General features: G+C 37.5%; 1 protein-coding gene across 3 annotated transcripts in view; it reads right to left on the minus strand.

Annotated features, from left to right (window-relative positions):
* ncalda (neurocalcin delta a) overlaps positions 1 to 27,596 on the minus strand; it is a 63,819-nt gene that overhangs the window by 2,937 nt on the left and 33,286 nt on the right. For 2 of the 3 annotated variants that reach the window (XM_058746116.1, XM_058746115.1), the window contains 2 exons: positions 3,007 to 3,406; positions 957 to 1,062 (listed from right to left, as the gene is read on the minus strand). In XM_058746116.1, coding sequence (XP_058602099.1) covers positions 957 to 1,062; positions 3,007 to 3,384 — 484 coding nt within the window. In that variant the 5' untranslated portion in view covers positions 3,385 to 3,406. Of the gene's footprint in view, positions 1 to 956; positions 1,063 to 3,006; positions 3,407 to 23,804; positions 24,024 to 27,596 lie in introns of those variants that run through there. The other variant, XM_058746117.1, reaches the window with a different exon arrangement.

A 27,596-nucleotide genomic window follows, 5' to 3' on the forward strand; every position in this document is an offset into this window, starting at 1 on the left:
AAACTATTCTAGTAGAATTTTAATAATAGTATATGACTGATGTTTAGTAAAGGGACATCCCTAAAAACATGCAGTGACTGAAGCTCGTATCAGTCAGCAGGTGGCACTGCCGTCTCCTTGCATTCAAAAGTGAGAGTTGGCGAAGGAATGTTTGATATTTGGTTTGGTGTACAGAAACAGTTTCCCAAGTGAGGATTGATGCAATGGCACAAGAACGGGTCCTCTCAGTCATAGATAATATTAGCATTCACTTTAGTCCATGCTTAGACTGCATATTTTAAGTTTTAGTTTTTAGTTCCTCAATTTCCTCACTGTGCTCAATAAAGTAGGCTATCTGTCTGAGAACACACTTATGCTGCATCTGATCCCACAAATACACAAACATGCACACAGCCTCCGTCCCTTGTGACTCTAGTCACGAGAGAACAGGAAATGCAAAAGTTCATCTGACCATAGAATCAGACCGCTCTTTCCACTCTCTTTTCTGTATACTCCCATTTGTGCGGTTTTTGATTAGCAATTTCATGCACACCCCTCAGCGCTGAAGTAGACAGTACCAAGCCTTGTTTAACCGCTAATGGGGCTCTTCAAATTATTCAATAATCTGAGACCTTTTTATAATGGCATGATGCATTTAAATAGGTTGTACTAGAGTGCACAAACAAGCATAGACTTTACACAAGAATGCACACAGTCAGAAAACACTTTTGCTATACATTTAAATGTAAAAACGTATTACAATTTAATATTTAAGAGTAAAATTTAATACTGATTTTAATACTGACTATCTTTTGGTGATTGAAACAATGATTAATTACATGAGACATGATATATTTCAGTAAGCTGACAGTCAAATCAGCGCTAATTAAACTTCAATGTTTCAGTCAAAGATTTCAGCCCTAAAAGACCACTTGTTCATATACAACTGCTAAAGATATAGGGAGAAAAGTGTTTACCATCCCGGTTGGTATCCATTTGTCTGAAGATCTTTTCTGTTCTCTTCTCAGGTGTGGACTCATCCTCTGGCATCTTCATCACTGATGACACCATCTTGTAAATCGCCTGAGGAAGACGATACACAAGAGATTCCCTTCATTAAAACATACAGGGATCTCATATACAGTATAGCTGCTACAGCCTTAACAGAATTAAGTTACTCTCCCCTCCTATTAATGCCTCGGTTTCAATCCACACTGCACAGACCTGTGACAGCATTGATTACTCGGAGATGAGGCAGAATCCCAGCACAAGGCTGATAGCAGAGTGATATGCATAAAGATCATGTAGAAATATTTCCAATATGATGATCTTTAAGAAGGCAACAGGCCTAGATACTGCATTATTTGTGTGCATAAATGCAAAAACACTTACATTTTTATTACAATTTGTTTGTATAGTACTTTTCTAAATAAATCCTGCTACAAAGCAGCTTTGCCGCTAAAGTGCCATTAGCCACTAAAAATCCTCCATTCATTGATTTTGTACAACCATTTTTATGCAGTGCAAAATCCAAATTGGCAATGCAATCTACACTGTCTTGCTGATCACACTATCTGGCTAGCTAACAGATGGTTTTGTTGAGTTTGCATTACTTGTCTTAGACAGTCTGATGCGTCAAACCCCCCCCCAAAACAAAACAAAAATTTCAGCAAAAGTGCTTATGATTTTTTTGTGTTAAATCATAGTTTTATTTTGAATTTTATGTGAAAAGTGAAGAAAAAAAATATATATATATATTATAATTTAATAATATATTATAATCATTATTATTTATTATAAATATAATTATGATTAAGCAAAACTAATTATTCTTTTGTGGTGCAGACAATGAAAATGCTACTTCAAGCAAACAAGCAAAAAGCAGAAGTACTGGCCCGGTTCAACCATCGACCTGTTGAACAATCAGTTTTTGGATGCAAAATTTTCATTTTAAAAATATGTAAATAATACATCCCTACTCCAAAAGGTTACCATCATCACTCAGGGCAGAACCACAATAGATAAAAAAAAATAAAAATTATAATAATAAAAATTATATATTATATACACACACACACTCACGTCAACAATCCTTTCTGGAATAAACAACTGATGAGCAGGAAGAGAGGTGAATATATTCCCTTATATATATTTGGTTTGAATATACACTTTTATTTCCCATAACATTAATATATGAGGAGGTGTATGTTGTAAAGTGCAGCTCTCCTGTGGACAGTTACTGACTCTTCTCTTTACAGATGGGCTCCATTACAGACCTGCAGCCAGTGCGCACCTCTTTAATACACTATCTGGCAAAACATCATTAAAAGAGGTGCATCATTCAGTACATCATTAGATTTACCTTGGCCTGCCAGGGATGGAGGTAAACCATCCATCAAAATAAAACAATCAAGCCATGAGAGGTGATGGCCGTCAAAACACAACTAAATTACATTTTTATACTTGGTTATATGAAATGCATCAACTAAACCAATGTTATTTTAAATATCATTTGTGGATATAGTATTTTCCTTTATTCTATATTACACCTAAACTTTTAAAGTACAAATGAAATATATAAGCTACAAGTCTTCAAACTTTTTGGTTTGTTTCGAAAGGGCCTCAAGATCTGAGAAATCACCTGTTGCTAAAATTACTCTTCTCAGTAAAGCTGCAAAGATAAATCAGGCCAATTGCAATGACAGCAAACATAAAAACCATGTGAAGGAGCGCACTTTGATGAGAGCCTGTTTATCAGAGACAGAAATAAGACTTGGGCTCTCTTTACAGTATGGAGCTTCCTGACAGTCTAACACCACGGCTATCCTTGCTGTTAACGCAAGTGAGAAATAACAACATATGCGATGTGAAAATTGGGTAGCAATCCTGGGTTGGGTTCTCTTTGTGTCTCCTGAAGTGATATCTGATTCTATTTCAGACCTCAGCAGTCATTATGATGATTAGAAAAGGATTCAAAGAGTTCCAATATTAGATTAATTCATAAAAGCTTTAGTAAGCCTGACATACCTGCACAATCTCCAGCATCTCTGCTTTGCTGATGTATCCATTTCCATCCAAATCATACATGCTAAACGCCCACTTGAGCTTCTGTTCCAGCTTCCCTCGTGACGTGACGCTCAATGCAATTATGAACTCCCGAAAGTCTATTGTGCCATCGCCATTTGCGTCAAATGTACGGAACACGTGCTCGGCAAACTTTGAGGCATCTCCGTAAGGAAAGAAGTTTCCGTAGATTTTCTTAAACTCCTCCATGGAGAGGTTGCCACTGGGACAGTCCCGCAGAAAGCCCTTGTACCATTCCTGGATTTCATGCTCCGTAAAGTCTGTGCTTTCCAGCAGGTCCTGCATCACCTCAGGGCGGAGCTTGCTGTTCTGCTTCCCCATGGTTTCGTTTCACGAGACAGCGCTGGCAAAAGAAGGGAAAGAGAGAAAATGAGTATGTATGGAAAGTTCGGTAGATTCAAGTCATAATTGGGGTCCCTTATGCTGCCATGATCTTTTATGTAAAATGTCCATCCAGTTTACTATAATTTGTGGCTCAGTTAAAAATGCAATAACAGCTTTATTTAGCCTTATTATGTAAGTGCTGTCATCCAACTTTGAATTTTGTTCATACAATACCATAAGCTATATCTATAAAGACTGAAGATTTTTGAGCTATATGTATCCATGTGTTTGTTCAACTAGAGTTACATAAATCTGCAAGCAGAGCAATTGTATTCCAAACAAAGACTTCCCCGGTCAATCAAATTCATCTTCATAAGAGGGAAAGATGTAGCTAATCAGAGAACAGACTGTGCCAAACAACCAGCTCTGAAATGGAAAAATCCTAGACCTTAGCTGGGAAAACAAATAAAGTGACAGATGAAATAAAGCCATATACTGCAGTGACACCATGATGTCATTTTCAATGAGACCTGGTGATTTACAGTAATGAGATTTTTGACAGTGTCAAGCGTGTCCAGTCATGCAAGTTGAGAAGTTTAACTTTAACTATGTCAATGAGTAGCAATGCAATGCAGCGGCTACTGATAATGACAGATACTGTAGTGTTACACAGGCAACACAAAAGAGAAATGTTACTAGAGACTTCACTGTTCTATATGGTTCATTTCTGCCCACATGTAGTGATATTTTACAATTTGTAAGCATACTAAGTGAGACTGATTCATGCACTGAATTAAATCAGAATTTAACTAACAATAAAATAAATGCTATTTCTGGTAATTTGGGATTTTTAATAAGCTATGGCCAATTGCCCACAGTAACATGAGGGCATTCAGCATCAGGAACACCCGCAGCGACCAATAATACAGTGACTCAGTGACCGGCAGCGGTAAAATCACTGTATGCGTGAATGGGACATGAGTATGATTTCCCACAGTACCCAGTCAAGCAAGTCACAAAAATATTTATGGTATCAAGGCATGTAAACCACTGGCTTTAAATGTTCCAATTCAGGGAAATGTGTTTGGACAGTGCAACTGTTTTGCCTCCGATGTCCTCATTAGAAGTACAAATGACAAAATCTGAGCAGCAATTCAGAGCATAAACAGAACTAAACTATAAAGCCATACACAAATTTCTCAATAATTCATTTTGGATAACAGCTGCATTATTATCATCTATAGATGCACAGCGATTCCAGAAGGCATACTACATATAGTCATAGGAATATGAGGCAATTTTACAAGACAAGAATAATATCCCTATATACTGTTAAGATAAAACAATCATCAACACCAGGACACTTTTCAGTCTCCCTAATGACCGGATCTAAACATTGAGCCTTTAGAAGAAGTTTGAGGACAAATTATAATATTACATAAGATAATTTATATAAGCCGTCCACCTCCATCTCTCAAAAGACTTGAGGATTTTCTTTTAAAAATAAAGGTGCAACAGTTAACTAGACATTTCGGGATTTTGTATAAGAAAAATGAGGCAGAATATGAATAAAAACATGTCAAAACAAAACCAACAAAAACTTTGCTAAATCTAAAGAGTACAAAACATATCTAGACATTAATGTCTAGCAATCAATAAAAAATGGCAAAACAAAAATGAAAAACGAGTCCATGTGTTAGGTCATTCAGTCTCCAGCTGCAGAGCCTTCATTCAGGCCGGAAGGTCTGGAGAGGATCAGCTGGTACGTGACATCTGATGTGTCTATATGCAGGAAGTGACTCCCGTTTCTCAGTTGGGTCATGGATCTTTGAACTAATCAGACAACTGTCTTATTAAAATTATAGGCAAACACTCAGACACATACATACACCACCCAGCCATGTGAATGTATTGTATACAAGAGTCACAGCATAAAATGTAAATAGTTTTAAATGAGCCGAATGAATCATAGATAGTACTCACTGTTTGATTAGAACTGGATTATAGCTCTTCAAACATAAGGACACTTAAAAATCTGACAATGCTTTTCTGAATGACCTGCACAAGTACACTACATCCTGTCTTAACTGGTTTCATGTAGGGGGGAAAAAGTTTTGCTGTAGCGCTTTCATAAAAACTGAAATACACACTAAAAACATACCCCCACCCACCATTGAATTAAAGAACAGAATACAGGAAATCTCTGTATGATCAAAATCCCCCTGAAATCTGTGTGAAAGAAACCTGACATAATTTTTCCCAAATCCAGTGCCTGGTATGATTACACTTAATAAATTCCTTCATTTACAGGTATTATTACACTATTACTAGTATATCTAGCAGCTGTTTTGTCAACAATTGGAAATATTCTGAATCATTCATCAGTGATGTCTACTGATTCTACTCATGCTGGACAAACATTTTTTTTTTTTGGTATTTGACAAACTTTTCAGAACATAAATCATACCTATGAATATATATGGGATATAATGCCATATTTGGATTACACACTATGACAGTAACAATTTACATTAAATGAACTCTGCTTTACACAAAATGTGAATTAAAAAAATATAAATCTGTAAAACAGTAAGATTGTTGTACAGACACGCTGTATATGGTATAAACATTTTTGCTGTTTCCTTTGTTAATTATTAGACAAAAGAGTTAGTGAAAGGAAAATACTGAGGAAAGAGGGAGAATAAAACATGGGAGCACTACATACATCATAAGTATTTGCATGTCTGCTTGTGACGTGGCTTTGACAAATCCTATGCTATTTTATTGACTTTGTTGCACACCAGCATATTGGTAACAATGACATTTCAAGTAGTTTATTTTTGCACTCAAGTGACAGTAAAGACTTTTACAAAAACAAACAACAATGTATCAGTTTCCATGATTCAATGGTTATTCTACAGCATAACAATTTTCAACTGTGATATAAAATGTTTTTTGAGCACCAAATCAGCATTTTAGAATTATTTCTGAAGGATCACGTGACACTGAAGACTAGAGTAATGTCACAGGAATAAATTACATTTTAAAACTTTAAAAACAGAAAACAGTAATTAAAAATTTTAACATGAGGCTTTCAAAAAAAAAAAAAAAAAAAAAAACACACTGACCCCAAACATTTGCACTGTAGTGTACACTGTAGAGATGACAAATGGCAGAATTATATTGTTCTATATATATCAAATATATATATAAATAATATTATAATAATGAATTTCACAGTACTGAGTAACTTCTAGAACCAGAAATAAATTCCAGGTACTGACATTTACATCCGGGAACAAAGCATGCTTTGTAAAATACATCATTAACCCCTTCAGGCAAATCCCAGACACACCTTCTTCATTTGACATATAATATTTGTACTTTTACAAATATTTTAATGTTTAAACATTGAACACAGAACAAGATTAAAAGTAAATGGAAAGACTGGAATCAAATGAGGATAGAATCAGAATAACCAATTTGTTCTTTAACTACATATAACAGCAGACAAGAACCAAATTCCCTATTGAATCACTGTGTGTCTGCCCAGGAACCTGGCCATTCAGTCTAATGATAGAGGCCATTAGCGGTAAACACAGAACAACAACTCAAGGGCTTGTTGTTTGGACTCTGTGTTCTGAACTCTCTCATGTGACAAGACTGAAACGGTCGATTATATCTCTTCAACTGAATATTCATCGTGTCGTACGTGTTTAATCTATCTTCAACTGCAAATTGACAAGGAAAGCAAATGCTGAGGTCACACTGCATTAGCTCTGAACTACATTCACAACATTCTTTTTATGTCATGCGCTGAGAAATAGTTCTCAGCTAAGAGGTGTCATGGCTGACAGGCATGTATTAAGTATCCAGCATTAACCCTCCTGATTAAACTGAACATCAATTTAAACACAGAGGACAGACTGGGGCTTAATTACAACGCAGTTAGCAGCAATGCTGTCTTCATGTACAATAATGAATCTCTGTGACCTCTTGCCATGTTGCTATGGAAACAGACACTCCATGCAGCATTGGTTAGCAGAGAGAAAACAATAAATCAATGAGACTACAGATGTTTGCATCTCTAGACGGAACACTACTGCTCTAGACGGATTTCCTTAAATATCTGGATTTCATCCATTTGGAGAGAAGAGGCTAATTGTACAGTGATACCGTTGCACAGGGAAACGATTGAATTTCTGACCGTTACCAATAGTTCGCTTTGTTTGTGATCCAGCGCAAGCAAGCGTAATCTTTAAATCATTAGCCAGTAAAATGTTTGGGAAAAGACAATTCAGGCAGCACGTTGCTTAGCCTTAGTCACACCTCAATCTACCACTTCCCCAGCAGTGCACAAACACATCTTTGCTGGATCTTAGCTGACAAGAATTTGTTAGGATCTAGAAAGGATAATTAGCCAAGGCAAAAAGCAGGGCAGCAGTGTTTTTATTGTTAACTAAAACCTAAATGATTTAAAATAGTTTTCACTCATTTAAATGCAGCTTAAATCAAATAAACATATATTAGATGAACAACAGCAGCAGTAGCATAGGGAGTAAACCGCATATCATTTCCTCTTTGACATGATCAACCTGAGTTTAAATCCGCCATTTGTCGAACTCATTCTTCTCCCTTTTCACATCAGCAAGGCCATTTATTTTCAACAAAAATGAAGGAAATAATCAAAAAGTGGAAAATAACGTGCCTCACGGGTGTTTATCAGTTAAGGTTAGGTGTGGGGGGGAGGGCTTTATTGCACCAATTAGCAGCATCCATTTAATAATTTTCATAATTATAACTTAATTATATGGCATAATTATAACAATTTACACTCAATGCGTTACTACTGCATAGTGTTATGTACTACAATACTAGTATTGAAGATATCTACCACTATTTGCACTAAGTAATATAAATAGCATCTATTATTACTACTATTGCAAAGAAAATACTATTTTTTTAAAACAGAATCTACTGCTATTTGCACTTAGTGTAAATAGCATATCACTAAAAATACCGGTATTTTCACAGTGTAAATAGAATCCATTGCTATTTGCACTTAGTGTAAATAGCATCTATCGAATAACTATATAAAAGAATCTAGAAAAACAAAATTAGAACATTTTCTAAATGTTCAAACTGAATACTAAAATTATTAAAACAAATGAGGTAAAGCTAAATAGAAATTTAAACCAAAACTCATTCAAAATAAATATAAAAATATAATATAATATAATATAATAAGCAATGTAGAACACTGGGGGAAACAACATCCTATCTTCAGCATGAAATCAGAGCTTCAAAAAAATAAGGCACTCGATCTGGGTGGTAATTTGCTAATGACAGAGAAAATGATCTGATTAAAGGGGACAAAAATAACTTTTATAAGGTGTTTGAACAGTTGTATGGCTGCAGTGTGTGAAAACAACCAGCCTATAAATGTTAAAAATCCACCAACTCACTTTTTTTATAAAGTATAATATCACGATACAGGCGATACAGTGAAATAAATTGCTTTTATCGGCCGAAACCGATTGTTGGCCGATACATCGGTGCATCTCTATTTACAAGTTTTGTGTTTTGGGATGCACTAATGAACACAGGAGTCGCCATAATCTCCCCTCATCTGAGCCAAGGACACTGTGGTTAAATTTCATTTTCGAAGGAAATATCCCGGAAAAAATCAGTAACGTCCCCTAAATGTTTAGGAATCAATACCAACGCTTCGTGCGCAAACGTCAGCTCCAGACAAAGTATTACGTGTTTGTTTTCCAAATTAACTTTCTGAAAGAGCTTCTAGGCACTCTGTAAGGCTAACTGCTAAAGCTATCATTGTCTCTGCCTGTTTTCACTGATGCTGCCTTCAAGTGCCATCAGAATGATCGTGAATAGGAATGTGGTAGTTAAAAGTTGTATATGAAAGCAATGTGAGTCGATCACTTGAAGTCGTCGAGCTCATAATCAGAAGTGGGACTTATAAAGTTTGTGATAGCATGAGTACAGCTATGTTGCTATTTTTATCCCGCCGTGCTCCCCGTCTGTGTAATTCATAAACACAAATTTATTATGCACGGTATAATCAGATGACTGACTTTGAAACAGAGTTTGTTTTCTAGATAACAGGCTTGTACTAATAGTGGAATGTTTATTTGCAAAGGCTAGCACTGTAGAGCTGGGAATCGATTCCAAAAAGAATCGATTCCTCGATTCCGAGGCGTTGGGAATAGAGAGTCAATTCCAAAGGTTGGAATCGATCCCATCAAGAGGAATCGACTTCAGAGCTTTTTTCAGTTCAACAAAGCTTATCTATGGGTGTTTCTCAAATGGAAAGCTACATCCTACGAAGGCTGCACATATTTAAATTCACGAAAATAAACTGAAAGAAAACGAGTCGGTACGGAGATCATCAGAATTTGAGGATGCAGCCTTCTGTTTGAGAAGCACCATTCGCCTCCCTCATGCTCGATAAAAGCCGTAATTAGTTGTGAGATAAAAGATTATTTTTTATATATAAAAGATCCATTTCATTTATTACCCGTCGCCTCATGCTCGCTAAAAGTGATTAGAAGTCTGATTTGTTTCCATGAAAATGTTATTTCGGATAGTTTTAATGAACCAGTTAAAAAAAATTAAATAAAAATGATTCAGGGGTTATTTTACGGTGGAACTGGCTTATGTTGTCCACAATTTTGAACGCTGCACGACAGAATAGATCATGACCTGATTGAGGATCTTATTTCCATCTAAAATACTATTTTTTATTTCTATCAGCCAATGATAATTCTAAAAGAAAACGACACGAGCATGGATCAGTGGCCAAGAGCGCATCTGATTGACAGATAAACCACGAGTTCTATCAGTGTTATTGTTAATGTTCTGGTTATTTTGTTTCAATGTACAATTTGTTAATTTTGTCCAAAGCAGACTGTACTTTGTTACAGTCAAAGTAAACTCATTCAGCTGAACTGTGCACATTTATTTTAGACACTCAATGTCTTTTTCAATTCATGCGATAAATGCATGTCCCTGCTGAGCAGTGAGCTATGACTAATTTCACAGGCAAAGCAGACAAAATTACTATTAAAAATCAATCATAGCTATAGAAATTTATCGTCATTTTTTTTTATGCCATCTATTCCAGAACCAGGAATCGGACTTGATTCCAAAAATTTCAGAATCTTACAGCCCTATAGCACTGCTAATGCCCGAGCTTGAGCTCTTGAAGCTCCGCCCTCTTCTCCGGGAGGAACAGCTCATTTGCATTTAAAGCAACATACTCAAAATCAGCGTGTTTGGGCTCATACCTAAAAGTGGCAATTTTAACAAGCTATAAAAATTTCTGCGTTCTAAAATTTCATATATACGCTCTGGGGACATCATAGACTTATTTTACATCTTGTAAAAAGGGGCATAATAGGTCCCCTCAGCGCAATCTGAACACTGTCTGAAAGACTGATCTTTGACGTCCACCTTGTTTGCTGCTTTCAGCTAGGGCTGGGCGATATGAACAACAATTAATATCTCTGTATTTTTTGGCTGATTTGCGGTATACGGTATATATCTCGGTATTTTGTATTTGGATTAAACAAATAAAGTGAATGTAACCTTGTAGGCATATATTATATACAAAAAAGGTTAAAATTAGTGCTGGGCGGTATACCGGTTCATACCGAATACCGGTGTTTATTTTTCTAATGATATGAATTTTTAAAATAACGCAATACCGGTGTCATTTAAATAACGTTCAGAACGAGACACACTTTTTGAGAGGGGTCTCTTTTCACTATTGCATTGTGGCAAGAACACAGCTGTATGTGTTACTAAGCGTGAAAGTTCTGAAGCTGTAGAACTAGTAGATGATACAGAAAGAACTCATCCACAATATCCACCGCCCCCTGCCATCAGCTCCCGCATCTCACACACACTAGCGCGACTTTAGCGCTATATTTAGCAACTTTCAGACCATTTTAGTGGCTTTTTTCCATAGAATATACAAACTGACAAACGTAGCGACTTTTTTGGATAAACCTTAGCTATGGTTCAGTTGGAAGATGTCGCCAGTGCTGCCCCGCGTGCGCGAGGTCTGATTCTCCCGGTGCAGTGTCGCCTCTCTCGGCGTCTGTTCTGTGCAGCGAGCGGCTGAGAAGCAGTGCATTCAGCTGGCCGTACCGAAGCAGACTCATCAGTAAAATGAGTACAAAACGGCGTTTCCAAGCACCTGCCGCTAACTGACTCATTGGAATTATAAATATGAGCATAGTTCGTCTGTTAATATTATGCACTTTTTTGTTTGTTTTTTTTTTAGTTTGTTACTCAGACGCAGGCAGTGCGCTGCATGAGACAAAAAAGTAATGTAGCCAAAACCACCGCATAGCCGCTATTTAGTGTAACGTTGATTTTATCAGACGATGTCGCGATTATAAATGAGAGTGAGTCGTGTTTAGTCACTATTTAGTGTGGAATTTTTTCCAATATTTTTTCAATATTCGCTCATCATGACAGTAAAATAGGGCAATCTAAGTCAATCTACTGCAGTTTTTCCTCTCTCAATCAGTAGAAAATGTGGTTAACACCCGGTCATGCATGAAAAAAATAAATACCGTCATATACCGTGAAACCGGTATAATTTTGTGTCACATTTATTGTCCAGCTACAAATATTTCAGCAAAATGTATATTTTAGTGTATATTGTATATTGCGCAGCGGTGCTCGTTCTAAATGTGAAGCTTAGCGGAGAATCGCAAAGCAAAAGCTCACATACTTTCTAATATTTACTGTTGGAGAATATACATGTGAAATGTAATTTTCAAATGAAAACAGCACATCTCAAACACATTAAACAGCGCGTCTCTGTCAGCGGCACACGCAGCCTTTCTGTCAGAGCATCTTTAAACTGAAACTATAAACTATATAGACTGCTATATCTTACGAGTTTTTTAAAGCCCTTCATATAAAGCTTGTCACATGTTTAGAACAAATTGTATTAAGCACCTTCTCCACACCAGTTCAGTCTGTGTCCTCCCTAGATATTTTTTCAGATGCGCTCATATCAAACCGTATATCGATATTAACGGTATTGCTTCATACCATATCGCTTATAAAAATATATATATCAATATATCGTATAAACTCGATAGACCGCCCAGTCCTACTTTCAGCCTCTCGTCATTTTGTAATTTCAAAATATTTGTTTTTTTTCTGCACCGTTTGGGCCAGTGAATCCATGACTTTTCCAGTTGCCCTTGATAAGTGGATGTGGACTTTATGTAAAAACCAAATAAATACGTCAGCATAGGGGTGGGCGATATACCAGTTATCAATTTTCATTATCCACTGTTCATTAAAGAAACAGCTCATCTGAGTATGTGAAAACTATGAGACATAGTACTGCACAAAAATGAACCATGTGAAATGAACCGTGTACAAGCAATTGAAATTGCTGTACTAGTTCCTCTAGTGACTGTGCAGTGATGGAGGGTAAATGTGAGCACAATGAATGATTTGAAAGGCAAGAAGAGTAAAGGTGACTACATCAGTAAGGTTGTCATCACAACAGATCATCATTGTCACATCACCCAGGCAATTCAGGAGGAAAAACTGAATAAATGAGACTCAGGACAACTTTGAACTCATGCCAGATTAGGTCAGGATATACTGTGAAGCAAGAAATTGTTTCCTTTCAGGAGGGAATTGTTTCCTCTTTAAACTTTGAAGTCTTGCAGATTCCTTTTGGTCACACAAATCAGACAACACTGTTCTGTCCATATCAACAATAAAGACATTTGAAAAAATTAGTATTGTCTGCTATGTAGGGCTGGGCGATGTGGCCCAAAAATTCTCACAATTTTTTCAGTCGATATCGATAATCACCACAATAAATGTCAAATATTTATTTCAGGTTTAAGCCAGATTTTTTCTCCAAAGTGAAAGTTGTAGAAACCAGACTGTTAATTTTTGTTAATTAATAAAAATAAAAATCTTAACAGAAAAATGTAATTTCTTAATTTCTGCATGTTCTAATGAGTAATATTGTTTCAAATCAAGAAACATGTTTGTGTTGCCTGATAACATTAATAATATTACTTTTTTGTCTTAGAAATGCACATTTGATAGTAGTAGCCTGAGTTAAGATGCAGATGCAAAATTTTGGTCATTATGAAAATCAGTAACATCTGTAAGAATTGTAACAACCTCATGTTTATATGGTGAAATTGAATTATCCTGAATTTATTTTTATTTTTGTATTAATCATTGGTCTTCCATAGTAGCACACATTTAATAATAATAATAATAATAATAATAATAATTCCTCACATTTATATAGCGCTTTTCTAGGCACTCAAAGCGCTTTACATTGTGTGTGTGGGGGGTCTCCTCATTCACCACCAGTGTGCAGCATCCACCTGGATGATGCGACGGCAGCCATTGTGCGCCAGAACGCCCACCACACACCAGCTTATTGGTGGAGAGGAGACAGTGATGAAGCCAATCAGCAGATATGGGGATTGTTAGGAGGCCATGATGGCCAGAGGCCAATGGGCAAATTTGGCCAGGATGCCGAGGTCACACCTCTACGCTTTTCAAAAGACATCCTGGGATTTTTAATGACCACAGAGAGTCAGGACCTCGGATTAACGTCTCATCCGAAGGACGGTGCTTTTTATAGTAAAGCGTCACCATCACTATACTGGGGCGCTAGGATCTACACAGACCACAGGGTGAGCACCCCCTGCTGGCCTCACTAACACCTCTTCCAACAGCAACCTAGTTTTCCCAGGAGGTCTCCCTTCCAGGTACTGACCAGGCTCAACCCTGCTTAGCTTCAGTGGGCAAACAGTCTTGGGCTACAGGGTGACATGGCTGCCAGCTATTTAAATCATGATAAATAGTTAAAACAGTTAAAACCACACATAGAACCACAATACCATTAGGTATCTGTTTGAAAAACAGTAGTCTACAGACATTTAGTATAAATGCACACATGCTATAGCTTAATCACAAAAAATACTGTAATTATGTTCCATTACTCCTTTAATACATTTAATTCATGTCTAAATTAATATAGTAAAATTCAATACAAATACCCACATTTCTGCCACAATACCACGGTGCAGTTAGTGTTACTACAGTAAATCCATGGTAATTCATGGCGATTTGTAGACTGAAAAACCTTCTGACTGTATCGTTGCACACAGTGTTTCCTGTTTGTCAGCGCTTTCATCTGGCTTTAAAATCACAGTCATTTGTGTTCTTCACTGAATTCAAGTGCTTCACACTGGATCTCACAGTGCTGTTTAGTGCTTGCGTGACATACTCATCATGCATCTGCTCTAGTGAGCTTGTGCTGCGCTGCCGTTTAAACTTTGATCCGAGTGGATAAATGGTCCGTGTGGCGCCGTTAGTGCCGTTTCGTTCCGCTTTTGCCACATAAACATTATCGAACATTTGTCAAACTCTTCATATCGTTTTGTATTTTTAAAATAATATCGTGATAATTATCGTTAGCGATTTATCACCTTGCCCTACTGCTATGAGAGGTAGTAATTTGCTAGTTCTCCATTAGGGATGCTCATTTCGGTTAATTTTCCTGACCGACAACTGCTGCTCGTTATCCGAACGTTAATAAAATGGAATAGACAAGCATCTGTGATCCATTAAAAATACAAACAAATATTTTATTTTAATGTGCAAACAGCAGCATACAGAGCAACAGAAAAACCTGGATTCACACATTCTATCACGCACCAGCAGTGCTTCTGATAACAGAGAAAAACTGAATAAAATAATATAAATAAAAGGAACATGTCAACATGCTGTATGGATAAACTGGAGTGCTGCCTGCTAACTGTTAAGGCCACTGCACACTGAGTCCGAAATTTTCGCACGTTGACAAATAAATTGGATTGTGTTCAATTTTCTGCGTTTTCGCAGAAAGATTTTTTTGAAAGATGTTTTGATAATTCAAAGCCACCGTACAAGCGAATGCCAAAATCCAGAATGGCGATTGCTAAGTTCATCCTCTTCGTCTTGCCTTGCACACTGAGTTCACAGACATTAGTGGTCTTTTTAATATGTGGCTCTAAACTTTGAAATCGCCCGTGATAATCCGGGTGATTCTCCTTAATACCTTCCTCTCTATATCTCAGGATTGGATGGACCCAATATTTCCTTTCTTTTTCTCTTTGTAAGAAGCGAGAGGATAACAAAATCATCCTCACTGCTTGAAGACTCCATTTAGTAGGCCTACTGTTTTGTGAATTTTTTCACAAAAGAATTTTTTCGCAATGGATTAATTAATATGTATCGGACTCAGTGTGCAAGGTTTCTGTGCGTGACGAATTTTTAGGATAACGAATATGAAAACGCATACAAAAATTTCGGACTCAGCGTACAATGACCTTTAGACCAGCGACAAAAACCATCACAAAAATCCAGTCAATTTGCAGTTTGGGACTTTATCCACTGGTCAAATGTTTCTATTCACAGTGTGTTTGCAGCAGCATTGCGCAATATAGCCAATCACAGACATATCTGTTGATTGCATGAACGCAATCCACTCACCCCACCCAAAATCCCGGTGTTCTGTGAAGTTCTGCTGAGTTCTACACATTTGCGAATTCTCTCATCAAAACAAAGAAAGTGTAGACATCATGCAAATAAGAGATTAATTGTGCAGTGTAAAGATTCTTTGATTATTTTTAATTCAGATTGTGAGATCGCTATGATCTACAGTAAGATGAGTGACCGCTTTCCAGTGATATAGGGGTCCGCCCATTGTGCACTAGGGCTATAATCCATTGAGAATTTACATGCATTCACTCACGGATTCACTCTCTGATAACCATATCCAATATTTCCACCTGCCATTGTGTTACGTATACTACATCAGTTAACTAAGCGAAGGTGATGCAGGTGCTTGCTCAGCGAAATATGCACGCTAGGGGTCGACCGATGTGTGTTTTTCAGGGTTGATACCAATTATTACAGACCAAGTAGACCGATAACCGATATATATTTCTGGTGTAAAAATGAAAATTAATGTCAAAATTAAGAATAACAAGGGCTCTGACAAAAACTGCCTTCCCTAGTGTTGGTTGCATTTCTTAAAAGTGGGACCACTGTATGCTTCATGATTAAGCCTATGAATACTGTACTACAGCTAAACAGCTTGGGAAAATGTTAGTATTTGGCTTCAATAATTTACATGTTAGACATGTATGTGTAATAGCATAACCTCTCATAATTCTTCATTAATTCTTTTCTGATGACTAAATCATAACCTACAAGAGGTGACTATTCAATTCATCTAATGCACATCAATTGTATGATGTATTAAAAAAAGCACAAAGTATATAATAAGTGTAAATAATTCTATTGTCTTCATAGCTCCATTGTAGAAGTGGTTAAGAAGACCGCAAATATTTTAATGAAACTAAAACACTAATAGCCTATTATAGGCACACTTGATTCAATAGCCAATTGAAATGTCTCAATTTTTGTCATCCTAATCTTGGCCTATGTGACAGTAATTTCCAGTAGTTTTAATTTACAGTGCAGTGCAAATGAAGGCATAAAACATTCATTTAATTTATCTTTTAATCAAATGAGATTTAAACTATTTTTGGCAAACAAAGGGGTTTACTACTAAAATTAAAACATGGAAGAAATAGCGTATTGTGTGATTATTCTTTTAATCAAAAGTTGTAATAATTGTTGTAGTAGTAGCCTAACAGTAGCTAAACCAAACATTTATTTTGACAGGTTGCCACGAGGACCTTTTAAGTTTCTGTAGCCCATGTATATGATATGGCGATAGTTTTACTTAAATGAAACGGTCAAATGCTCATGAAGTAACTCTCAGTTCTGGGGATGTTGTTTATGTATTTATGTCCTCATTTAGTGAGACGGCAGATGCTGAAAACACCGCGAGCGCCGCGCACTTCAGTATGTGTAGTAAATGAAACTGCGCGTCTGTGCTTTTCACATATACAGAGACACGCAGAATATGCAGGATTCATATTTAAATAGTCTTTTTGCGGCTTAATATTTACAGATACTAGTCCATAGCGCGAGTCGATTTAAGTGTACTGACCTACTTTTGATTAATCCAAACTTTGACCTCCTGCGTTATACAGTAAATTCCATTTATATTACTGGATTCTGCGATTCAGTCCGCGTTTTCCCCATCGCGGAAACCATAAATATATAATATTGAGGTGTTTTGCCACTTCAGTGTAGTGGATTGTGATTTATTGTAACTTCAGCAATGTCTGCTACTGCCTTTGAGAGACAACTGACGCGTGATCACTGAAGCAAGCAGCTCCAGTTAGCAAGCGCTTTCGGTGTGAGAGTGCCTTAATCCTTCCACGTTGATTGGTCGGCATCGTGACGTCCAACAAATCAGATGGGCGGTGGGCGGAGACTGCTCTAGCCCACAGAGTGGTGAGTTCTGACAGGCTGCATCAGAGCCAAATAGCGCGTTTCAAAATTAAATAATTTTTTATCGGCAAATCGATTTTGAAAATGACCGATACCGATAATCATAAAAATGCTTAATATCGGCCAGGCTGATAATCGGTCACCCCTAATGCACGCTGCATGTGTTGACGCGCTCGTGAGTAAACAAATAGGCTACTGTATAGCATTATTTTTTCTTTTACCATGCAGCAAACAAAAATATTTGTTAAAAAAAAAAAAAACACTTTTAAACCGTTTAACTGATCGTATTAATTGGTTAAAATTCGTACTTTCGGTTAACTGTTAAATGGTCAATATGAACATCCCTATTCTCCATAGCTCAAGCTCCCCACGGTCATGGAAATAGTATAAATATCAAGGTTTTTTTTTTTTTTTTAAGGCCTGGAAATATCATGTGTCAAGTTTTCTAGTTATGCTGAAGAAGAGATTGATGATATGACCCAAAGCTTATATCACAATATGAGTGATTTTATTTCACAGTAACAAGAACCAGGACTCAGAGTGCTGTTCATCAGTGCAGGCCTTGTCCTCATTACCCATTACTACACACAATCAGTCTAAACTAGGAACCTGGCTGCATTTCCTTCCATGAGTATTTATATAATTGATCAAGGTCAGATTTGTGGGGTTTTTTGGAGCTCAGAAAAATAAGACTGAGACCACAATTAAGAAAAGGGAACCGGCCTAAAGAATGACTAATATAATAACAGGCATTTCATGTTGGCGTGCCAACAAAAACAATAGTGCAGGAAAAAAAAGTTTCCCACAGAGAGAGGAGAGCCAAGGAAACAAACAGAATGACTATTAACACTTCCAACTAACACATCATAAATAGTGCAAACTAAGGAGGAATGCAACAGTATCCGTTTCCAAGTTTTCTGAGAACAGTATTTTTAACAATGGCAATGCATTTGATGTAAAATACCAGAAATAAGGCATTAACAAAAGGTATAATTTAATCATTTCAGTTTTCTCTAGTTTAAGGGAAAAAAGAAAGATGATCTACTAAAAAGATCTAGCAATAGGCTTAAAGCTATACACATTTCTACAAATTAAAGCATCTCTACAGGAAATGTACAAAATGTATGGGAGAAAAAAAGCTGTGTGCAACACTCAAGAGCGTAACAAAACAAGAACAGCTGTGTCCAGCTCTCAGCATGGTGGAGGATATTTTCTGACATGAGGTGCCCTGCAGAGAATGAGCCGGACACAAACAGGGCAAAAAAATGACTCCTATTTGTTTCAAACTGAGAGCAAATCCAAGCTATTTGACAGTAGTTTTTTCTCCACTTTCAGCAACTGAAAGGAATTGAAATGGAAACAATAGACATGCTAACAAAGTTCATGTCCACCCAAAGACAAGCAATGACATATACGACCTAAAGATCATGTAATTGCAGAAGACTCCATTTAGTAGGCCTACTGTTTTGTGAATTTTTGCAGAAACTCACTCTAGAACCTCCAGAATAACTTGCAAAAATGATATTGTAAACAAACTTGTGGCAATACTAAAGACCAATGCACAATTTTAATGCCAGTAAAATATGTCCATTCTATTAAATGTCCATTTTTTTGAACCCCTGGCTTCCAATGCGAAACTGTCATTCGCGCTAGAATATGAATTGTCCATGAGTGAACGTCATGAATGTCATGATTCAGTTTATCTGGAAGAGAAGACAAAAATGCAGAAGACCTCAGCTGTGTGGGAGCACTTTAAATTGAGTGAGGACAAGACAAAGGCAGTGTGCCAAATATGCGATTTGAAACTGGCCTACCACAGCAGTACATCAAGTTTGAAAAAAATCACCTTTCTAATAGTACGCCTATAGTATTATTGTTGGTGTAAAAAAGTAACACCTATAGCACAGAGATATGTGGAACTTTCTTAGGTTACAAATTCACACCACTACTGTATAAAAACTACAGAAGGAAATCTGCTATACTGTGTGGCCAGATCTTCTATACTGGTAACATTCTGGATGATTTTTAAATAGTCCAGTGCTGCCTTAGGCCTTGCCCCTCCATTTCACATTTTAAGAATGAACAATGAGCTTGTAACCAGTTTCTTACGGAGCCTGTGAACAGTCCAAACTAAAAACAGAACTTCCCAGTAAGTTTAAATAAGCTTATCTTCTGCCAATATCTTCTGCATGAGAGTTGCATAAGAACAATATTACTCAAGACATATGTGTAGCAGAAATGACCAATTGTTGAAACAGTAGATATTCTCTAACAGCGAGCGGTTGCGAAAAAGCTTGTCACAGGCAACATGGCTTGTTTTTCAACCCTACAATTAGTGTTTAACAAGTAGAGATCTGCCACCGAACCCAAGCTTGACAGGAACAGGATCTGATTAGGTTAGGTTTAGGTCAATTTTTCATTTCAGCTGAGTTTGCAATAGGTCAGGTTATTAAATAAAATATTTTTCTACTTAAAGTCCCCATGAAATCAAAATGGAAGTTTTTTGGCTTTTAGTATAAACATGTTAGCCTTAAGGTTATCTGTAAACTAGTGTAGTCCAAAACAATGACAAAATTGCTCTGGTCCACAATGCTCCACTCTAGAAACATAACACGGAGCGGATCATATGTGCGAGTCGGCGCAGACCACAAAACGTACAGGACCTATGTATTTGAATTCCACACAGAATGCTATATTTTAAAAGTGATATGGAAGAGATAAGGAGGAGAAACAGTTAGATTCAGCATTAGAAACCGTACTGAAGTGTGGAAGAGATAACACTGGTGCCATTCACCAACACCAGTTACACACTTTTCAAACTACACACCCTCAGCATGATTGTGATCACGACTTTGCACTATTGTTTTATATGGAATCTAAAGGGGGAATCTATTAGACTGTGGCTATTATAAGCTGTCAAATGGGGCTTTACTGAGCTCAAATGAACCAACAGCTCTGGCCGAGCTGTGTTATCAATGAAATGCTATTGGCTATTTAAAAAAGGGGGCGGAGCTGCTCGATATGTCCAGCCCTGTCTTCTTGTAGCAAGTGAAACTGACCCTTCACAAAGACCTGCCTCCCTTCATTACTTTTGCTATATCCAACAAGCCATGCTGCTCTCACGCCACACATCATGTTTTCACACAGTGAAAAAACAAACAAACAAACAAACAAACAAACAAACAAACATCGCAGAGCAAAGAGGAAACTGACAACACACCGACAGATGAAGACAGAGCAGGTTACTTTAGGTATGAACCAAAGTCTCAGCTTTCAAATTTTGTAATTTAAGTTAAATGCAGAGCACGAATTCTGAGTACGGGTCACCACACTTGGCCGTATGTCACGTCACTTTCACTTTTCACTTTCAAAGGAGACTGTATAGGAGTCATATTAACAAAAACAATGCATCACATCTTTCTAAACTTTTATTTCAGGAGCATACACATACACAGTGTATATTTAAAGTACCAAAACCTTGAACTAACACATCAATTTAATAGTCAAATATTCAACAAAATGAGCAGAAAAAATACTTTCTGAAATAAAATAAGGTGCTATGTTACTTTGCATACCGTTTTAGTCATGTTTACCCGGCAGTGTGTAAAATCCAAAGTGTTTCCACACTTGGGATTCAACACGTGAAGGTGCTGAAAGAATTCTGGAAGAGGTTTGATCCTCTGTCTCCGTCATGGTTTTGCTTTCTCATGCCGGCTTTAAACTTATATGTTGTCATCTAATGCAGCGGCACTGCGCACGCAGACCGATCATTGTATGACATCAAAGCTCCACGAGAACTACAGAGAACAGACCGCTCCCACTGATCTATATATAATGATGGCTCCGCATGCTTTCGAATCGCTTTCGCGGTACTTTGATGTCATGCGCTGATCGTCTGCGCAGTTCAGCTCCAAGTCTAACACACCTATACATTTCGCCCTCTGTTGGAGTTACAAAGCGCTAACTCCACCCCCCACCTCTTAGGAAAAATAAAATGAAATAAAAACCGATTCTGAGGTAAACCAATCGATTTTTTAATTATTTTAAAAAGAGTCACGATAGTTAGGTGAATCGATTTTTTCTCCCACCCCTAGTACTCACAAATTTTTTTTTGGCAGTAACCGTAAACAGAAGAAGAATCCAGATCAATGCGAAATATGAGTCCAAATTTTCATGCCAAACATCAGTCTTGGTGTGAATAGGCCTTAAAATCATCCACCCAAAAATAAAAATTCTGCCATTATTTACTTAACCTCAGGTTGCTTAAAACCTGAATGAATTTCGTTCTTCTGCTGAACACAAAAGATGATATTATTAATAATGTTGGGAAACAAACAGTTGCTGGTAGCCATTGACTTCCAATTTTATTTTATTTATTTTTTTCATACAATGGCAGTCAATGGCTACCGTCTGTTTGGTTACCAGCATTCTTCAAAATATCTTCTTTTGTGTTCAACAGAAGAACTAAACTGATACAGGATGGGTGAGTAAATGACAATTTTTATTTCTGTGTGAACTCTTATTTCACTGGGCCTAAAATGGGAAAATTGATTTTACTTAGTGATCTCAAATGAAAGAGTGCTTTAGTAAACACTAGTAGCGTAGGTTTGAGATGCATGCAGTATGGCATTAAGTGTTATCAGAATGATACTGACTTTGAAAATGCTATTAAAACAGCACTTAGAGGCTTGATAATGAAAAAAAAAAAAGGTTAATTTGGCACTGTGTATTTAAGTCGTTTAATAGATACACACAACACAAAAGCACCACCTACACACCGCACGCACACGTACACACACACACACGCAGACGCTGTAATAACAGACAGGGCTGATAACACACAATAGCAGTTGTTGCGGCGAGGATAATCTCCCACACACGTGGGCCGTGCTGAACAAGCTGCCAGCAGTGTCTCTCATCCCTACAGCCAGCAGGCCTCCAACGCAGGAGTGTGTTTGTCTTTGGTGCCATGTGTTTCTGAACTACCAGTAGGCCGTGTGTGCACGAGTGTGTGTATAGGAAATACTGCCACATCACTAGAGGGATCCGATAACATCTAATAACCCATATGTCTCACAACAGGAGTCAAGCCGAGCACGGGTCTGCTCCTCAGGTAGGTTGATGCATTAAATTAGCTGCTGGAAAATCAGCTAATGATGTATATGATGATCCTTCCATTTGAAGTGAAAAGTATCTTTTGCTTTAGTCTGCTAGAAAGCTCTCTGACACAAGCTCTTCTTGGGTTTGAAATGATAGCACAACTATTTTTGAATAAAGCCAACCGCTGAGCCTTCAAAAAAGCTCCAGCAATTAGCAATAAATGTTTTCTTCCTGCCATAGATCACCCTCCACCCACGTTCAATGCGACAGGGGGGATGGGGCTATTCTGGTATTCGGTGCAAGTGCGTCTCCTCAGAGAGAGCATTCTTAACGCACTCACTCACCCACATGCATGAGTTAAGCGAGGAGTGAAAGTGTGGGGGAAGGTGAAAATGAAAAGTTGGGGAAGAGTAGAGGAAGAATTTGGACAGATTATGCCAGCTCCCTCATCTCTCAACCTTTCCCATGAGGCTCTCTAATGTAGCTGTTTCCACTATGACAAATGACAAAATTCAGAGCTGGTGGTGTAGCGATAACTGGACTATCTCACTCCAATTCATTCAGCCTACAAACCAACCGATAACAAGAGATGGATAGGATCTGAAAGGGCAGGGAAACACTGGAGGAGACAATCTGTATACAGGGGAGTGAATGATAGAAAGGGAACGCTTAACTACATCCTTTCTCCTATTCATAGACTCCCAGTGCGCTGTTAGCGTGACGGAGTGAGAGAGCATGCAACAGCTGTGCACGAATAATCACACTGACATCTTGCACAGCCGAACCAATAAAATCTCACTTCTGTGATATCACATACTGAAATAATCAAAAAACATTGGCATTTCTACAAAAGAAATATAAGGAGTATGACTTACCTCTTTTTCTATTTCAATTTTTCCCCTGCTATCCACTGCCTTCAACAGTCCATAACCTGGCTATTTATACCTAACGATGAGGATGATGCTGGCAGCTAACAGAGACCACCAAGACTAAGACTAACTAATTCTATTCAACAAGTCCTCAAGATTCCACGAAGCCCTATGCAGTCAAGAGTGGACCAAACTCTGGCAGCGTCCCTCCCCCGATGACGTCAACAGCCAGTCACGTGAGCGCATAAAAAGCAGAAGCGAGCTAGTGTTGCCCTGGCAACAGGCAGACAGTTCTATAGTGATTTCAATAGGTCATCTGTCAGAGCTGCGCTGAAAGAGACCCTCACAAAAACCAGTCAAAATCCGGTCAAAATGAGCGAGTGTTTTGGAAGAAAAGCTTCAGTGTAGACAGGAAGCTGCGTTCAACGGTGAAAAGAAACCACATGAAGTGCGCAACGGTATGCGAAATGCGAATCCACAACAATCATCAGATTGTAGCAGTGTAATGCGCTGCACGAAGAAGCGTTGATGTAAGAAAAGCAGTGTTGTGGTAGAGTTTCCAGCAGTTTCAGACACACTTCCCTCAATCGTGGTCGGAACACTGGTGCTGAGTCAATGGTTCCCATGAGACTTTGGACCCAGATTATTAACATCTTTGGTAATCAGAACCACAGAGGAAGGCAGTACATAAACAGACTTCAGCTTCATGATGTCAACATTACAATCCCACTGCATTACCAAATTCCCTAAGAACGAAAATCGTGTGATGCAATGACAATTGGTATGTCATCAAATTCCTTAAACTGAAAGTGGACCTTTAATGGTTGTAATCCAGCTCAAAATCAGAAGAGCTACAACAACTTATTGATAAAACTAGGCAATCATCAAGTGCAGGCCATCTTTTCCAATCACCCACCTCAGTATTTAACACTTTTTTTTTTTCATTAATGGTGGCAACCAAAAACAACAAATAAAAGATCATCTCTGAATAAATCACAAATAAAGCAACAGCATAAATAAAAGGCTGTTTAAAACACTTTTGAATGACAAACAGTGACACAAAAGTGAAAAAGTCAACCTTTCTAAAACATTTGCTTTTTAAAAAAGGTGTGTATATTTAGTATTTAATTATTGTTTGAATGTGTCTTTTTTTTTTTTCAGTTATTACACAAAATATCAAATTTAAAACAGGATTTTCCCACATCTTCCATTGCTTGGACAAACAGATAAGTTTGGATGCTGCTCCAAACTCATGCCACTGATTGACCCTTAAAATGTCACTTACTTAAACAAAATGCAGAGAGCCAGTTCTTAAATCAACCTACAAATTGCTTACGTAAAATACATTAAACAGGGATAGGAGATAGTATTTTAAAATTGTTTAAGTGTGCTGGAGCTATCAAGTTCTCCCAAACTTGATTTAGGGGAAGATTTGCAGGATTTAAAAACCGAAATATTGCTTTTTAGATATGAAGAGTGTAAAAATAATGTGCTTGTCATAAAACTCCAGCGCATTTTTCACTGTAATCATCATTCAGGGATAAAAAACCCAATTAAACTAACATTAGGTTGTAAGCAGTTTTGTGCTTACCCTTTCAACATAACTTCTTTGAAAACCAGGCAGCACATTCGATACGTGTCTTCCAGAAACACACTAAATTCTTTGGGCTGCACTGTCCCGGCATACATGGAGTGAGTCCTCATCTCTGGATTCCTTTACAGACAGCGGATAGAGAAGCACAGGGGTCTCTGGGTCACTATTTCAGGGTGAACCCGCCTACTCTCCAGACTAAGAGCGTGGAAAAACTCTGCTTCCATGCAAGGGGTCTAATTTGAATACCATCTGGTGGCTAGTTGAATAGAGGTAACCAAGCCTCTAAAATGAGGCAAGAAAGGATGACAACAGAAAAAGGGCAAGGTCAGGAAATAAGAGCACCACGGGGGGAGAGCTTTGGTACAAAGAGAGGGGGGGAGCATCCCCCAAAGGGCTGATGGGTAAACTAGGGGAGAGGATGCTTGTGAGAAACACGCATGTTTGTTCAAGACCATATAAGGAAAAAATAAGTTATGTATGCCACAAACAATGGATAAAGAAAGTTTATCGAAAAGAGATCTGCCTGCCACTATGGTCACTACGGCTTGTAAGACATCTCAAATTGGTATTTGACAAGAAATGCCCGTTGCTCGGATGCAAAGACTGCAGCTTGAAAAAAAATAGTTGATTATATCTTGATGAACAGAAGAAACAAAAGCTATTAGTGCACATGTCTAATTGGCTGTTAGTCTGAATGTTGTCTGAATGCTGAGTGGTGCTCTGTTGCCTGTGCCTGAAAGCTTTTTGTAGAAACATGTGAGGACATGGACATGCAAGTTCTCATGCTTTCTTTGTGCCAGAATTAATTTTGTACTAGATTCTTCTTTGTCATTGTCTAATTTCAAGTATTGTGGCTAATATTTGTGATCGATGCAAAGCAAAAATGTAAATAAAAAGATAAAGACCCTTTTTCTGGTCCACTTTAAAGACCTCTACTGGCTGATGGGTTAATTTTTTCCTGTGTAGGTGCCTCTTACCTCAATGTATGCTAGTATAGTACTACCTAACTAATAGTAAACTATAATATGATATTAAAATATTTTAATTTCAGTCTGGAGGACAGAATTAAACAATTTCCCAAAGAACTAGGTTTTGGAAACCAACAAACAAAACATATACTTTAATCCTCTGGATTCATACTAAAAGTCAAAATTAAGGTATTTAGTGGCATATATTTGACAACATCACAGACAATTAAAAGGCCAAGTAAAATGTACTACAATGTAACATGATTAACAGTAAAATGATTGTATAATGGATTCTAGTTAACAGAAAAAAATAAAAAATAAAAATAAAAAAAAAGGTCAAATGTTAAATAAATAATGCATAAAAACATTTTGTGAAAAGAAATTCGATGCATACCATACAGTATCTTCTTCCTGTGCAAGAACTCTTTTTTACTGTCTTAGTCTTCGTGCTTTGCATAAACCATGAATGAATTTTAGTGTGGCGGAAGACAGGTTCTCTTACATTTGCCTGTCAAGATAACCCAGGAACGTTTGTCTAAAGTGTCATGGCAGAGCATTAGATAAGGCAGCGACAAAGATACAGCAGTGCTTACTGAATTAACCAGCAAAACTGCTGCACATCACACACTCCTGCACAAAATAATCCTTTGGACTACAAAAGACTACCAGTAGAGTTTAGATTAATGGGATGTGGAGAAACTTAGTCAGAAAGGAACAAAGGACTTATTAAGAATAAAAATATCTAGCATTTCAAGTCTTATTCAGATGATTTAGCTTTAACCTGAATTAATTTAAAGGGGTCATATGATGCGATTTCATGTTTTCCTTTGTCTTTAGAGTGTTACAAGCTGTTTGTGCATATATACACACACAACATGGTAAGGGGTGTAACATTATCAACACACACTTGAGGTATTCGGCCAATCACAACGCACTGGATAGCTGGCCAATCAGAGCACACCTTGCTTCTCAGAGCGATGAGCTTTGTAAAACTCAGCGCGTTTCAGAAAGGCAGAGCATAGAGGAGCAACAATAATGTAACAATAGCGGAGCAACAATAATGTGTTTTTTGAACGTTGAACCACGTAAACACATTGCATTACAGCAATCTGGAGTTTTCAGTCAAAATAAAAGCTCAGCTGCAGTTTCAGCCAAAATAAAAGCTCATAGGTTTATCTCTTGGAAGCAAGGACTAAAATTAACAAACACACAAAGAAAATACTGTACAGGCAGAGC

This window comes from Onychostoma macrolepis, chromosome 16 (assembly GCF_012432095.1).
Source record: "Onychostoma macrolepis isolate SWU-2019 chromosome 16, ASM1243209v1, whole genome shotgun sequence".
Taxonomy (NCBI): Eukaryota; Metazoa; Chordata; class Actinopteri; order Cypriniformes; family Cyprinidae; genus Onychostoma; species Onychostoma macrolepis.